Source organism: Myripristis murdjan, chromosome 15 (genome assembly GCF_902150065.1).
Source record: "Myripristis murdjan chromosome 15, fMyrMur1.1, whole genome shotgun sequence".
Lineage (NCBI taxonomy): Eukaryota > Metazoa > Chordata > Actinopteri > Holocentriformes > Holocentridae > Myripristis > Myripristis murdjan.
Genome location: NC_043994.1, coordinates 17,606,419 through 17,619,604, shown reverse-complemented (window position 1 = coordinate 17,619,604; position 13,186 = coordinate 17,606,419). Strand labels below are relative to the sequence as shown.

Below are 13,186 nucleotides of genomic sequence, written 5' to 3'. Positions count from 1 at the left end.
CCTGCAGAAAGGGAATTGAAAAAGGAAGTGAGGTCAGAAATACATAAGGCCAAATTAAAGTATAAGGATAAGATTGAAGCTGAACTCAGCAGCAATAACCTCAAGGGAGCCTGGTCTGGAATGAAAATTATGACAGGAATGCAAACAAAGAGTAATCGCACAATTTCCTTGGATGGTTTTAACTCAGATAAATGTCTGGCTGATGGTCTTAATAACTTTTATCTTCGTTTTGAGAATTATGATTTTACTTCTAAATTGGAGGTTCTAAAGGAGAAGACCACTGCTCTTCCATCCCTTACCATTGATGTTAAAGAGGTGGCTAACCAATTTAGGCACACTAGGGCCAAGAGCCCTGGACATGACAGTATTTGTGGTAAAGTGTTAAAACTATGTGCAGACCAGTTAAGTGTGATTTTTCATTTCATTTTCTTGGAATCGTTAAGGCTGCAACGTGTTCCCAAGATTTGGAAACATTCGGTGATAGTTCCTGTGCCCAAGAATAGCTCCCCTGTTGCACTGAATGATTTTAGACCTGTAGCCTTGACTTCTCTTGTAATGAAGTCTTTTGAAAAGATCATTAAAAGGGAGATTTTACCCCAGGTTGAACACCTCCTCGACCCATTTCAGTTTGCATATAGAGTTGGCCGAGGTGTGGAGGATGCGGTGGTTAGTCTTTTGCACTTGTTGTTCAAACACCTGGAAGCCCCAAAAACCCATGCCAGAGTCTTATTTGTGGATTTCTCATCTGCGTTTAACACCATACAACCTCACCTGTTGGTTGAAAGGCTTATTGATAATTTCAAACTTGACCCCAATTTAATTGGCTGGATTTTAGATTTTCTTACCAATAGGACACAGTGCGTGAAGGTAAATGGTGTGTGCTCTAATGTTCTCCCTTCCTCTATAGGTTCTCCTCAGGGTTGTTGTCTATCTCCACTTTTATATATCTTGTATACTAACGAGTGTCGCAGTAATGTCAATAACAGATACATCTTAAAATTTGCTGACGACACGGCTATTGTTAGCCTTTTGGAGGGGGATGAGACGGGACATGGGCAGGTTGTGGATGACTTTGTATCCTGGTGTGATAATTCTTTCCTCCATTTAAACGTTGCCAAAACCAAAGATATGGCTATCGATTTCAGGAAAGCCCCACCTTGCCCTCTACCTATTTCTATTAAGGCAGCTGCCATTGAGATGGTGGACAATTATAAATATTTGGGTGTGGTTATTGACCATAAGCTATGTTTTGAGCCTCATGTTGATGCCACCTCTAAAAAGGTCCAGAAGAGACTATTCTTTCTAAGAAAGATGAGATCTTTTAATGTTTGCACTAATATGTTGTCTCTTTTTTATAGAAGCGTTATTGAATCTGTTTTATCCTTTTGTATTATTGCTTGGTTCGGGAACTTGAATCTGGCCAACAAGAACCGTTTGAGCAGATTGGTGAAAGCTGCTGGCAAAGTTTCTGGGTGCCAATATGAGGGCCTTTTGGCCATCTACAATAAACAGGTCCTGCGGAAGGCTCATTCTATATTGGACTGCCTGAACCACCCACTTCAGAGCGAGTTTGACTTGTTGCCTTCGGGCCGTCGTTTCCGGGCCCCGACTGGGAGGACAAAAAGACTCCAAGTGTCATTTGTCCCTTCTGCTGTTCACCTCCTTAACAGCATTAAACACTGAGACTGTTGGTCGATTTCTGGCCTGTGGCTGGTGTGCACCTGCACCTTTTGATTCTGATGGTCTCTCTTGGTATGAGCTCTTGATCTTAAATCCTGCTGTGAAGCTGTTTTATGTCACATTGTTTATTTGTTGTGTTGGCTATCTTGTGTATGTTTGTTGTTCTGGCTGCAATACTAATTTCCCCGAGGGGACAATAAATTAATTGAATTGAAGTAGAAAATATTCTTACCACTAACAAATCCATTGCCACGGTTCTGGGACCTATTGAGAGCCCCCTGCACACCTGGCTGGAAGGACTTCCCTGGGCCAGGCTGCTGGGTGTACATGGAGTAGATGGAGCTGGCAGCAAGGGTCTGGGGTTTACTCAGGCTGGAGTCTTTGGAAGGCAGCTCTGGGGTGAAGGGCCTCACTGTGGCCGCAGGTGGGGCATCCTGCTTGGCAGGCAGCGGGAGTGTCTGGCTCTGAGAGGGTGGGAGAGGGCCACGGCCCTGGGCGGCCTGGGGCTGCTGGCTGTGGGGCTTGGCTTTAGGGAATGTACCTGTGTTGAGGCCTGGTTTGCCGTAAGGCCCGACCACAGGACCTTTGGGTTTGCTCGGGACGGGAGGGGGCACCTTGACAGGTGGTTTGGCAGCAGACTGGAAGGATGAGGAGGGAGAAAGGGACAGCAAATTAGATGCCATGTTTTTCTGTAAAGATGTTATGATGTTTAAACCTCTTCAAGTAATGGGTTTATGATTTCATCTAAGGATGAAGGACAACATGGGTGATTAGGGCATTTTGAGTATTTACTTATTAAAATCACTTGCAAGGCATGTAATTATGGGCATGTATGCACTGAAAGGAGAATATCATAGTCATTTAGATGTATATCACATTTTTTGTCATAAATTCCAAACTTTATGGTGTCAAACTTTGCTGCTCCATATAAGATAGACAACCCAAATAAGAAGACATGAAGGTGACAAAAATGTTTGTATGGCAATATGCTTTGAGTGATTATTTCATTCCATTTTCTTATGATGGTAAGCTTAGCCTTGATATGAAACCACAACTTGGGCACCTTTACATAATAAAAATGAATTATAACACACTAGATGGTGCTATCAACACCTATGTTTAAGTTGCTGCTGCATGCATTCTTTCACTTGAAGACCACATGTGCTTATTGGACATACTTAATCCAGGTGGAGGGTACGCTTGTGCATACAACACTTCAAGAGCAAAAACTGATGAATGAGTTGTAGGGATAAGAGTATGTTGCTCTCACGCTCCTTTGCTCTCTCACCTGAGCGTCCCTGACCAAGTCATCACTGCTCTGGTTCTTGCGGAGGGAGGAGGCAGGCGCTTCGGTGGGCTCAAACATGGAAAATGGACGTACCTTCTTGTCCCTCTTCAATTCTGTGTCATCTTAGCACATACACAAAGACATATCAGTTTCTGTTGACCACAGGCTCAGACAGTAAGACTACAAAAACAGAAAAACAGAACCAGTGCTTGAGTTTGTGTATGTCTGTTACCTTGTTCTACATTGGTGCTGGAGTGAGAGCTCATTCGTGGTAGTGTTGAAGCTGGACCATGACCATTGGTGTTGGACTCTGGACCCGAAGAGCTCCAGTCTGCCAGCTTGGATGACTGAGTGCCTGAGGGACAGTCACAAATAGAGGAGGTGCGGTATTTAGCTATCAATGGTAACCACAGGAATCTTCCACAAAAGTAAAGAAGAATGTCCCCAAACTAGCTTGAACCATAATCTGCCTATATGAAAAGACAGTTGTGAAGAAAAACAGAGGAAACAATAACTGGATTTTGCAGAAGAACAAACCACATATGACAGTAAATTTTCTCTTTCTCTCTCTTCTCATCATTGCCTCTTTGGCTGATTGTAAGTCCTTAGGCATTCACCATTACATGAACCACAAAAGCAGAGGGCTCTTGGCAACTGGCAAGATTAGCATCACATTAAATATGGTAATAAAAATCATAATTTCCATTTCCTTGCCTCAAGATTGTAGTTCAATGCGTTTTCCTTCTAAAGAGGTATACTGTACAAACACACACACACACACCACACAGACACACACACAGAGACAGAGCGCAAGAGACCTGATTGGGTCGGTCAGAATCCACACAGAACATTGGTTCAACTGAAGGTTATGCGCTTTTTCCAACTGACCCATTTAGAACGGCAGAAAGAGAACCGAGGAGAAAGCTCAAACAACACGCTTTAATAAACAGCAGCACAACAAACAAGAAGCACCGCAGAGCTAACTAAGAAATGATGAAAAAAAACAACATGTTCTCTTTTCATGTCTTTCAGTGGCAATCACTCAAATGGAGAATAAACACACTTCGAAACACACTTGTAAGGACAACACGAAAACATGACAAAACCTAGAGAATCTACTGAGGGTAAACACACACGCACACACACAAACAAAAGTGTGTACCTTTTCTCTTAGCCCGCAGCTCTTTCAGAGGCTTAAGCAAGAACATGGCTTCTGAGGATGCATACGAGAGAGAAGAAAACCAAAGTAGCCTTAGATATCCAGATCTGCCTCTACTCTAGACATGCTGTTGGCTGGGTCCAGGTAGGGGCCCCCCGCCCCCCGAGGGGCCACACAGAGACCAGCACAACCCCCAGGAGCCTGCCTGATACTCTGCTCACCGGCCCTGCAGTAGAGGAACTGGGATGGGCCAGCAGCAGATTCCTCTGCACCCCTCCCCACCCCCCAGTCTCTCTTCGTCTTTCCATACTGCATATCGGCTCACCATGCGGAAGTAATTGCATGCAACATCATGGCAGACAGGGAAAAACCTGTTACTTTTAGTTCCTTCCTTTCTCCAGTTCTAACCTCTGATGCGCTGATGAGGAGGTGAGGAAGACAGGATGAGAGATGGGGGAAGGTGGAGGGAGGAGGGGAGGGTCCCTTGTGCTGTTGTTCTGAAATGACTAATTCTGGTGTCAGATCATTCATTTTTAATGCTATCAAGCTTTCTGCTGGCCCACTACCCACTGGGGAATTTATTTAAAGAGAGCTGTGAGAGTGAGGGAGTGTATGAGCAAGACTCATTGCAGAGCGTAGCGCAAAAAGGATCTGTAAATGGGATGTGTCTCCGCTCCACTCTGTCATCTGTTTAACCAGGTTTCCTTTCCCTCCATTACACAGCACTCATACAACTATAGTCTCTGGGCAGAGGGGGCCTACAGGCACAGCACAAACAACAACCACAACAACCACTATTCTTTCTATAACTCCCAGCCAGGATTTTTAAAAAGAAAAGAAAAAAATAGTTTTATTTGGTCTTACTTGCTGTCAAAAAAGCACAACTGGGAGTGTAAATAACATCAAACTCAGACTTCTGTAGAACTCTGTGCCCTTTTGAACACTTTAACAGTGTTGTTAAGTGCTGTCTCCATTATTCAGACTTGTCACACCCCAGCCCTTATTTTTCAGATTTTAATTCAGGATTAAAAGTCAATGTTTGGTTAAAATCAGAACTGATGTTCTGAAAAAACATACAACTGTACCCAGCTGCCTTCTACTCTATTGCTGTCCATTCACTCTCTGCCTGTAATTTAATGCTCGAATAAAAACTCCTTTTTCACTATCAGATCTAGTTTAGACAGCCAAGAACACAGACAGAAAGCAGGGCATTTCTCTGTCCTCTTTCCAAGGCCCATTCTGAGAGATTACCCAGGATATGAACCTGAGTAGATACAGGCATCAGTGTGTGTAATGGGACTTTTGTTCATGGAGGCCTGCACTCCATCCCCATCTGGTGGTAAGCCTTGGCAATCACAGGAGGCATTAAAATGAGATAACTGAAAATTTGCCCATGTATAAACATTTCTGGTTGGCCCTTGTGAAACTAGTGGAGCAAGAGTGAATAAAAAGAAGAGCACAAACACACAAACCATGGCAACAGTCATAGTGAATACTGTAGCTGATTCAACCACTGCAAAACACATCAAAAGTGCTTTAGCAAAAAATTTAGCAAAGTGAATAAAAGCTGCTGATGATCAGATGTAAAATTCATCAGTACAAGGCCACTGCACACCGTCCAGGATGTGGAATAACTAGCTACCTTCTGAGCTCAAGGTGACATCACAAGCAGAAGGTGTCCCAGACTCCTCAGCTCCTGCTGGGGCAGGATACTTTTGTCATTTCAACTCTTGAAGAGAAAGCATGACTTTTATCTTTAGGCAAAAAGGTCAGTCCTTATAAATGAACAGCAATGCAATGCAGTGGAGAAGAAAAAGATCACCTCGGTCTTTGTCCTATTTTTTAGCACTTCACTGTTTCACTCCTACATCATCATGGGGACTTTAAAATAGTGGTGATCTAAGAATTAAGCTTGATTGCTGCACTTGCCCTAAGTCACCCTGAATAGTAGCCTCAGCTAAATGACTAAATTGTAAATGTAAAATGAGAAGTTGGACAAAGTGCAGGCCTGCTGCTAGGTTTGGTCATGGCACAGACTTGATCATGGTCAGAAAGACACAGGCAAGTGGGAGGTATGAGACTGCAGGCTGGGTGTCTCATCTGGCTGCTCACCTGTGCTGCCCTTGTTCTGCACGTCGTGGGCTGGTAGGGTGGCAGTGCCGTCTGGGTAGGCAGGTTTGACTAGCAGATCGTGCCTCACTGGGCCGCGGGGCATGGTGGATGACTGGATGTAGGGACCAACCGCTGCCACACGAGACGGACCCGACTGCTGACTGGCTGGGCCATCAGAGGGCAGCTGGACAATTAAAGTGAAAAGAGAGGGGAAAAAGCTTGTTAAAGAGGCTTGTTAAAGGACCACTGGCAGTAATGGAAATATGTACAGTATTAGACATATGCAGAGTAATGGAAATATGTATTGTAGTGCTGAGTGGACAGCGGAGAGAGAATTTACTATTCAGACAAATGAACATAAATGATCTGTTTTTTTTAGTGATGATCATTTTTTTTAAAACGCTGCAGTCCTCAGTTGTGATGGGTTGAGTCATGTACAAAGTAAAATAAAGTTTACACAGTAAAATACCCAATAAATGTGCATCTTCAATTGCTTAACTATGAACATTAATGATCTAATCAAAGATCACTAATACTCACACTTGTACTGCTCAGCAAACACTTTAACTACTGTTGAGGAACTAAATTGTTTGGAAAATAGTAACTGATTCTAAATACCAGTGTAAGACTTACTGAACATTTGTGTTTTTTCTTTTGAAGTTATGTGTACTGACATATTATTATATGCCATTAAATACAATACTTTACAGTGATTTTAGAGGGGCTAAGAGTGTTTTTGGGCACTTTGCCTTGGAGAGAGTATCTAAAACCTACACAGCAGTTATGACCTCTCTGTATTTAAATCTCTCACCCTTAAATTGAGATTTAGAGCTTGAAGTTAGGGGACAGAAGCCATGATGGTTTAAGGAAGAAATAAAATGTTTTATTGCTTACTTGCTTGACCTTCCCTTCAAACTTGGGGAGCACAGTCCCCAAACATCTTTCAAACTGAAAGTCATTCACTGGATAAAAACTCATCTTACACAGCTGAGGGGATTAAGGCAAAGAGTGTCCCTTTAAAACAAGATGAACACGACTCCCTATGTCTGTCAAGAGCAAGGGGTAAAACAAAGCACAAATCTACTGTTGTGCCAAGTCATGCTACAGAGATCAGATTCTAGAGAGAAACAGACGCACAGTTCAGCTCCGATGTCAGTTTAGTTACCTGGAGATGAGTGTCTTTTGAAGCCCTCTCTTTACCAGGATAGCCATTCTTGAGAAAACAAAAGCACAAACATGCAACAGCAGTTCAAAATAACACACAGTCCCCTTGTACCAATCTAATGTTATCCTGCTCTTCCAGTTTCCTGAACTATGTGACTTAGATAGTGTGAGATGACTCCAAGCTGGCCTCTCTCAGAGCACCTCTCTTCAGTCAGTATGGTTATACATGCTTGCTGGGTGATGTCAGCCAGACCCTTGCTGTTTGGCTGGCGGAGAGAGCAGCCTGGACGGAGTGTGTCTTTGTGCTAGTGTGAAAAAGGCCTACTCATTATGATTCTGGGCAGAGTGTGGGTAAATCACCTCCTCACTGGGGCCTATTCAGCCCTTCATCTCAAAAACACACACACACACAAACACACACACAAACACACACACACACACACACACCTTTCTCTCCTCAGCTCCTACTTCAATAAGAGGCATCAAAACAAAACAAAAGGTGGGCTTCTTTAATATTGGACTCACCCACTCTTAGGGTGCAAATTGCTCATTCATCTAAAAAAAAAAAAACCTGAAGTATGACTTGAAAAGGATGTTAAATATCTATTATACCAAATTATTTATGAAATACCTTATAGGGATATTTAATTTGTAGGCTGTATTTGCTTTGTCAACACTGCAGGATGCATACTAAGTAGGCTATTTTCCCATACCTACAATACAAAACATGTACTTTCTGATGGCAGTCTGAATACAAACATCCTTGTGGTCTGCATTAAAAATGTATCACTGAATAATGAGCAATATTAACAAAATAATCTCTGTAGTTAGTTGGGAGAATGTTAATTTGATTGGGAAAAGAAGGTTAATGTGGAAGTCCACCAAAACACATTTGTTATTATCTGACATACCATCAACCTGATTGAGAAAGCAAAATTATAGAAACTGATTCATGTTATTTAAGAAGATGAACGAGAAAGGAAATCATCCATCAGCCACTCAGTGTAATTATGTCGCATTTTGGCCACTTGTTCCTTGCATCCTTGATTCTCTCTACAAAAGTAAGTATCAAACTCAAACTGAAGACCAATGAATATGTTAATTTATCCTCACTGCAAAGTATTTCAAAGGGGAGTTTGTTTACTCTCATTTAACAGTCCCATGGCAACTCTAGTATTCAAAACAACTAAGGGAGGGAGAGGAGAGGAGCAGAGGAGCAGGAAGACGTCAGGCAGTGAGCTGGGAGCCAAAACATTAACACACAAAAGGACATGTACTGGATGTCAAGCCTTACAGACTGACATTTGTTGAATTATTTGCTGTTGCTGATAATAAAATGTAATCTAGAATCCCAAACCACTGTTTGTTTTACAAGAAAAAGTTAGACAAAGTTGGATGGATGCATTTTCCTGTTTCTGCCAGCCAGAAGAGATAGCATCTCCATTGACATTCCTGCCTGTCTGCCTACACTCATTATTCCTCTCTCATCTTCAAGAGTTGTTTCTACCAAATGGGACTGAAGACACAGCTGGGCCGTCTGTAAACTCAGATGCAGCTTTGTGACATGATCAAAACAATGATCAGTCCCCACCACCCATTTTAGAAAGAGAGACAGAGAGATCAAAGAAAGACAAAGAAAGAGAGAGATCAGAGGCAACTTCATTGTGTCAGGTGGTCATTAAGTTTCCCCATAGAGAGGATAGTCAGGTTGAGGTTGAGGAGCCTTACGTTGGCATGGGGCAGCTCTGAATACCGGGGAACCTGAGGCTTCCAGAGATAAAGAGAAATACAGACAAACAGTCTTTACTCTCTCTGACCACTAGGGGGAGCTCTGGTTGAAACAATTTCCATTATTGGTAAGCAGATACTGTAGAATATTAGCGTCCTGATGAACTGAGAAGGTCACAACAACTATTAAAATCATGCCATCATGTTCGACAAACGCCAGAGATGTTGTAAAGGTGTCCTGCATCAAGATCATATGAGTACTTTTTTGGTTAGTCCAAAAACATGCAGGTCAGAAGAATTACACTCTAAATTGCTTATAGGTGTGAATGTGAGCATGGATGTGTTTGTCTGTCTGTTAGCCCTGTGATGGACTGGTGACCCGTCCAGGATTTTGTACTGTCTTTAACCCAATTCAGGGTGGCGAATGGATGGATGGATGGATGGGTGTGTGTGATAATACTCACTGGCAAATTCTCTTTCTGCTGCAGTGCTGCCTTCTTCTTCCACAGGCGATCTCGGAGCTCATTGACCCGTTTGTCCATGGCAGCCACCTCCAGGTTGCGTTTGTTTAGGTTCTCTCTCTGCTGCTGCAGCTTAGCATTTTGCTCCTGGTTTAGCTTGTTCCTCAGCTGACCATCAAAGAAGGAGGAACAGTTCAGCATGTACGCTTATTTTAAAGGATAGGAGGATGGATAGGATCTACCCTGGCGAAAACACTCAAATACACACAAACCTGGAGCTCCTTGTAAAGGCGGTCCAGTTCAGCCACGGAGCTCTGGTTGTCATGGAAGGAGTCCATCTTGCCATTCTTCAGCATCTCTAGCTGTCGGCTGAGTTCCTCCACCTTAGACACAGCCACCACCAGCTCCCTCTGCTTCTGCTGGAACAGGTTATTCATCTGCTCAATCTCCTCCACTACAGAGAGGGATGAAGAGACAGACATGAAAGGAGAGAGATGGAATATCATTAGAGAAAGAAAAACTATGTTGTCTCCCATATAGGCTTAATATACTCTAATCTATTATTTATTCTAATCTATTATAATCAGCCACATATAGGATAAAAAAAATCCAATGAATCTGTGTATTTGGCAGTTCTTAGTGATTCCACATATCCAGTCATCCAGTTCTCATAGTTTGTCTGTTCTTTGATCCATGAGCCATTATTGGAGCTCACCCAGTTTGCCATTGCTGAGCCGTTTCTGCTCCACCTGGCCCTTGAGGGCCCGAACCTTCTTCAGCCGACTTTCCTGGTTCTCCACATTCTCCCGGAGGCGCTGCAGCTTCTCCTGCTCCGAGGCCTGTTGCTGCTGACGCTGCTCCTGCTGCTTCAAGTAGCGCAGCCGCTGCTCCTGCAGAGGCAAGAGAGTGGAGAAACAGACAGAAGAAGAATGGTCAGGCAGCAGAAAACAGGGAGCAAGTATGCAATCGCACCGTCACATCCCCATGAACTTTAATTTACCAATTCCTTTACGGGTAAGTGTGCATGCTTTTTTTGATGCTCATACAGTACATGTATTCACACCTCAGAGCTGACCAAGACATGCACAGATTTCCCTTGCTGGTCACTGAGCAGTTCCACAGGAACTGCTAGGAATTAAGTGCTGTACTTGGGAGCACCTAAATAATAGTTTTTAACAGTATATCATTTCTCACTCTCTCTCTTTTAGTTTTGATGCAGGAAAGCTTTGCTGTAATCTTCCAGTCACAAACATGCTTGTCTAACCTTTAGGCTACTGCCACCGTCCATAATAATGTTAGAGAAACAGCAAGCACATAAATAAATGTTGAACAAATCATATAAGGGTGCTTCTGTTGTGGGGCAGAGAGGTATAAGAACCTGTCCTGGAGAAACAGGGTAAAAGTGAAGACCTGTCAGATAAGATAGACATAGGAAGATGGGGAAAAGACAAGTAGAAGCTGCATATAATCTTAGGACTTAGCCCTGTGAAGAATATCTTTATTCTGAGCAGGGGATGTGCATTTGTAATACCCATATCTCTCTCAACAACTATAGCTCAAGTGCCAAAATACTGAGCTATCAACTGCTGGGGTGAAGTTCAGTGGCCATCAGCACTGCTTACATTTGAAGCAGTGAGTGTGTAACCCCCCACCTCCCCAATCCCCTGCAACTACTCACCCAGGCTGCTGCTATTAACTTGTGTACTTTCTGTGAAAATAAGCTCTAAGAAAACATTCTGTGGAGCTCAACAGCCTTAAATTATTCAAACTCATCCAAGAGTCTTGAACTATCACACAGTGTGTCATAAAACCTGACAGATCCCTCCTGAACAGGTTCCCAGATGAGCACAGTACAGCTTTTATTCAGCTATGTTCCAGTTCATGTACGCTGATGGCAATATCCGTTCGATTATATGACGTAAGTGCAAGTGTAGATCACTACGTAAGGTCAAAATCCTTCCTTTGTTATCCTCAGGCATACACACTAACAACTTTTGGATGAGCACGCAACCCAGAGACACAGACTGCATGGTACCTTCAAGGAGAGACAGCAACAGAAAGAGAAAAAAAGAACGAGAAAAAAAGAGAGAAACAGACTGTTCTTCCTGAACAAATGTATCTGGTTAATAAAATTTTAAAATAACCTAAATATGTCTCCATCAGCAAAATGGAAACACTTAAAGGTGCCTCAGCTAGAACAGAAAAATGTATTGAAGGAAATAAGGTCGGCCAATGACTGAACCATATCGTGCTGTTTTCTGTGAAGTGTCTTTCTCGCTGTTGCCAATAAATCCTGGGCATAGCAAGAAATAAATGAAAAGAGAATAGAGACTTAGGAATAAAAGCACACTCCAGTGCAGTGAATATACAAGGTTGTCAGGTCTCTCAGGTACTCCTTCAGGCCTCTCAAATAATAAAGACTGCACCTGCAGCTATCCACAATTCATCTCATCTGCTCTTAAACTATGCCTACCCAAACCACCACATGCTCTCCATCTTCATTTTCAGAAGTGCACTGGTCCTGCCTCACTACCTTTGTTGTGTGTGCCATTTTCTCTCCGTCACCCCCCTTTAATCTATCTCTCATTTTTTCCCCTCGATCCTCTACGGCCTTTTCCTTTCATCTCCCATCTCTTTTAACCTCTACCTCTCTTGCATCCACCCATCTCTGCCAATCCCTATCCCATCTTTCATCTTTCTCTTCCTGTCTGTGTACCTTAGAAGCCAGTAGTTGTTGTTGAGCGTCAATCTGCTGCTGTTGTCTGGCAGCCATCTCTTGCAGCTCAGCCAGGGTCATGTCCATCCGAGGTGTCGCCACCTGGGCAAGCACAGACACACAGAGGGAGGGCAATTCACCATAAATACATATGCACTCACCAACACATATGCATCCCTGTATTGTTACACAAGTTCAGCTGAATTCTATGGACATTCATTCCTTAACACCCAGGACTAACGTTCATCACTGCATGCAATATTTACTGGCATACAGAACCATACAGCCAGAAAAACACTGGAGGTTGTAGACATGCACCAGACATGCTCTCGGGGGCCCAACGTGCACCCAAACTGTCCAAACTGTTGATGTCGTGCTGTGAACGTGATTAAATTGCCCGAGAGTCAAAAAAGGACCAACACAGCTGTTTTTATGGTCTCAGATGCTGCAGTGCAAAGGTTAAAATGTAAAATGACAATCTTTTCCAAACCATTATTCCTGACTTTGTAATGCATATTTTTAAATTAATTTCTAATGTCATATATTACAGGGTGTTTTTGGATTTCGCTAAGTAGTACCCCTTGGCAGCTCATACAGCTGGCTACTTTGTTACATTTTATGAAACCGATAAACTATACAGCAGGTTTCACACTCAGTGTCATGTTATAGTATACATCCCATCAAATCAATTAATGCATACAAACACAACTTAGGCAAGGCTTGGGCTACTTGAATAGCACATAATTGTGTGTCATAAAACTCATTTGATACCCAGTGTAAGTACAAGTATTCTTTGCATAGCTGCATTCAAAAAAGACTCAGAGCCACAATACCCAAGGACATCAAGCATCCATTCCAAATCACACTTAAAAACATGG

The 13,186-nt window shown here is 42.8% G+C and overlaps 1 protein-coding gene across 3 annotated transcripts in view; it reads right to left on the bottom strand.

Moving 5' to 3' along the window:
• tp53bp2a (tumor protein p53 binding protein, 2a) overlaps window positions 1-13,186 on the bottom strand; it is a 36,504-nt gene that overhangs the window by 8,130 nt on the left and 15,188 nt on the right. Inside the window, exons 5-14 of one of the 3 annotated variants that reach the window (XM_030069877.1) lie at window positions 12,309-12,410; window positions 10,308-10,482; window positions 9,865-10,046; window positions 9,596-9,760; window positions 9,132-9,170; window positions 7,405-7,452; window positions 6,240-6,423; window positions 3,201-3,323; window positions 2,969-3,090; window positions 1,913-2,318 (exon numbers count right to left, since the gene is read on the bottom strand). In XM_030069877.1, the coding sequence (XP_029925737.1) occupies window positions 1,913-2,318; window positions 2,969-3,090; window positions 3,201-3,323; window positions 6,240-6,423; window positions 7,405-7,452; window positions 9,132-9,170; window positions 9,596-9,760; window positions 9,865-10,046; window positions 10,308-10,482; window positions 12,309-12,410 (1,546 nt within the window). The remainder of the gene's footprint in view (window positions 1-1,912; window positions 2,319-2,968; window positions 3,091-3,200; window positions 3,324-6,239; window positions 6,424-7,404; window positions 7,453-9,131; window positions 9,171-9,595; window positions 9,761-9,864; window positions 10,047-10,307; window positions 10,483-12,308; window positions 12,411-13,186) is intronic. The other 2 variants (XM_030069878.1, XM_030069879.1) reach the window with 2 other exon arrangements.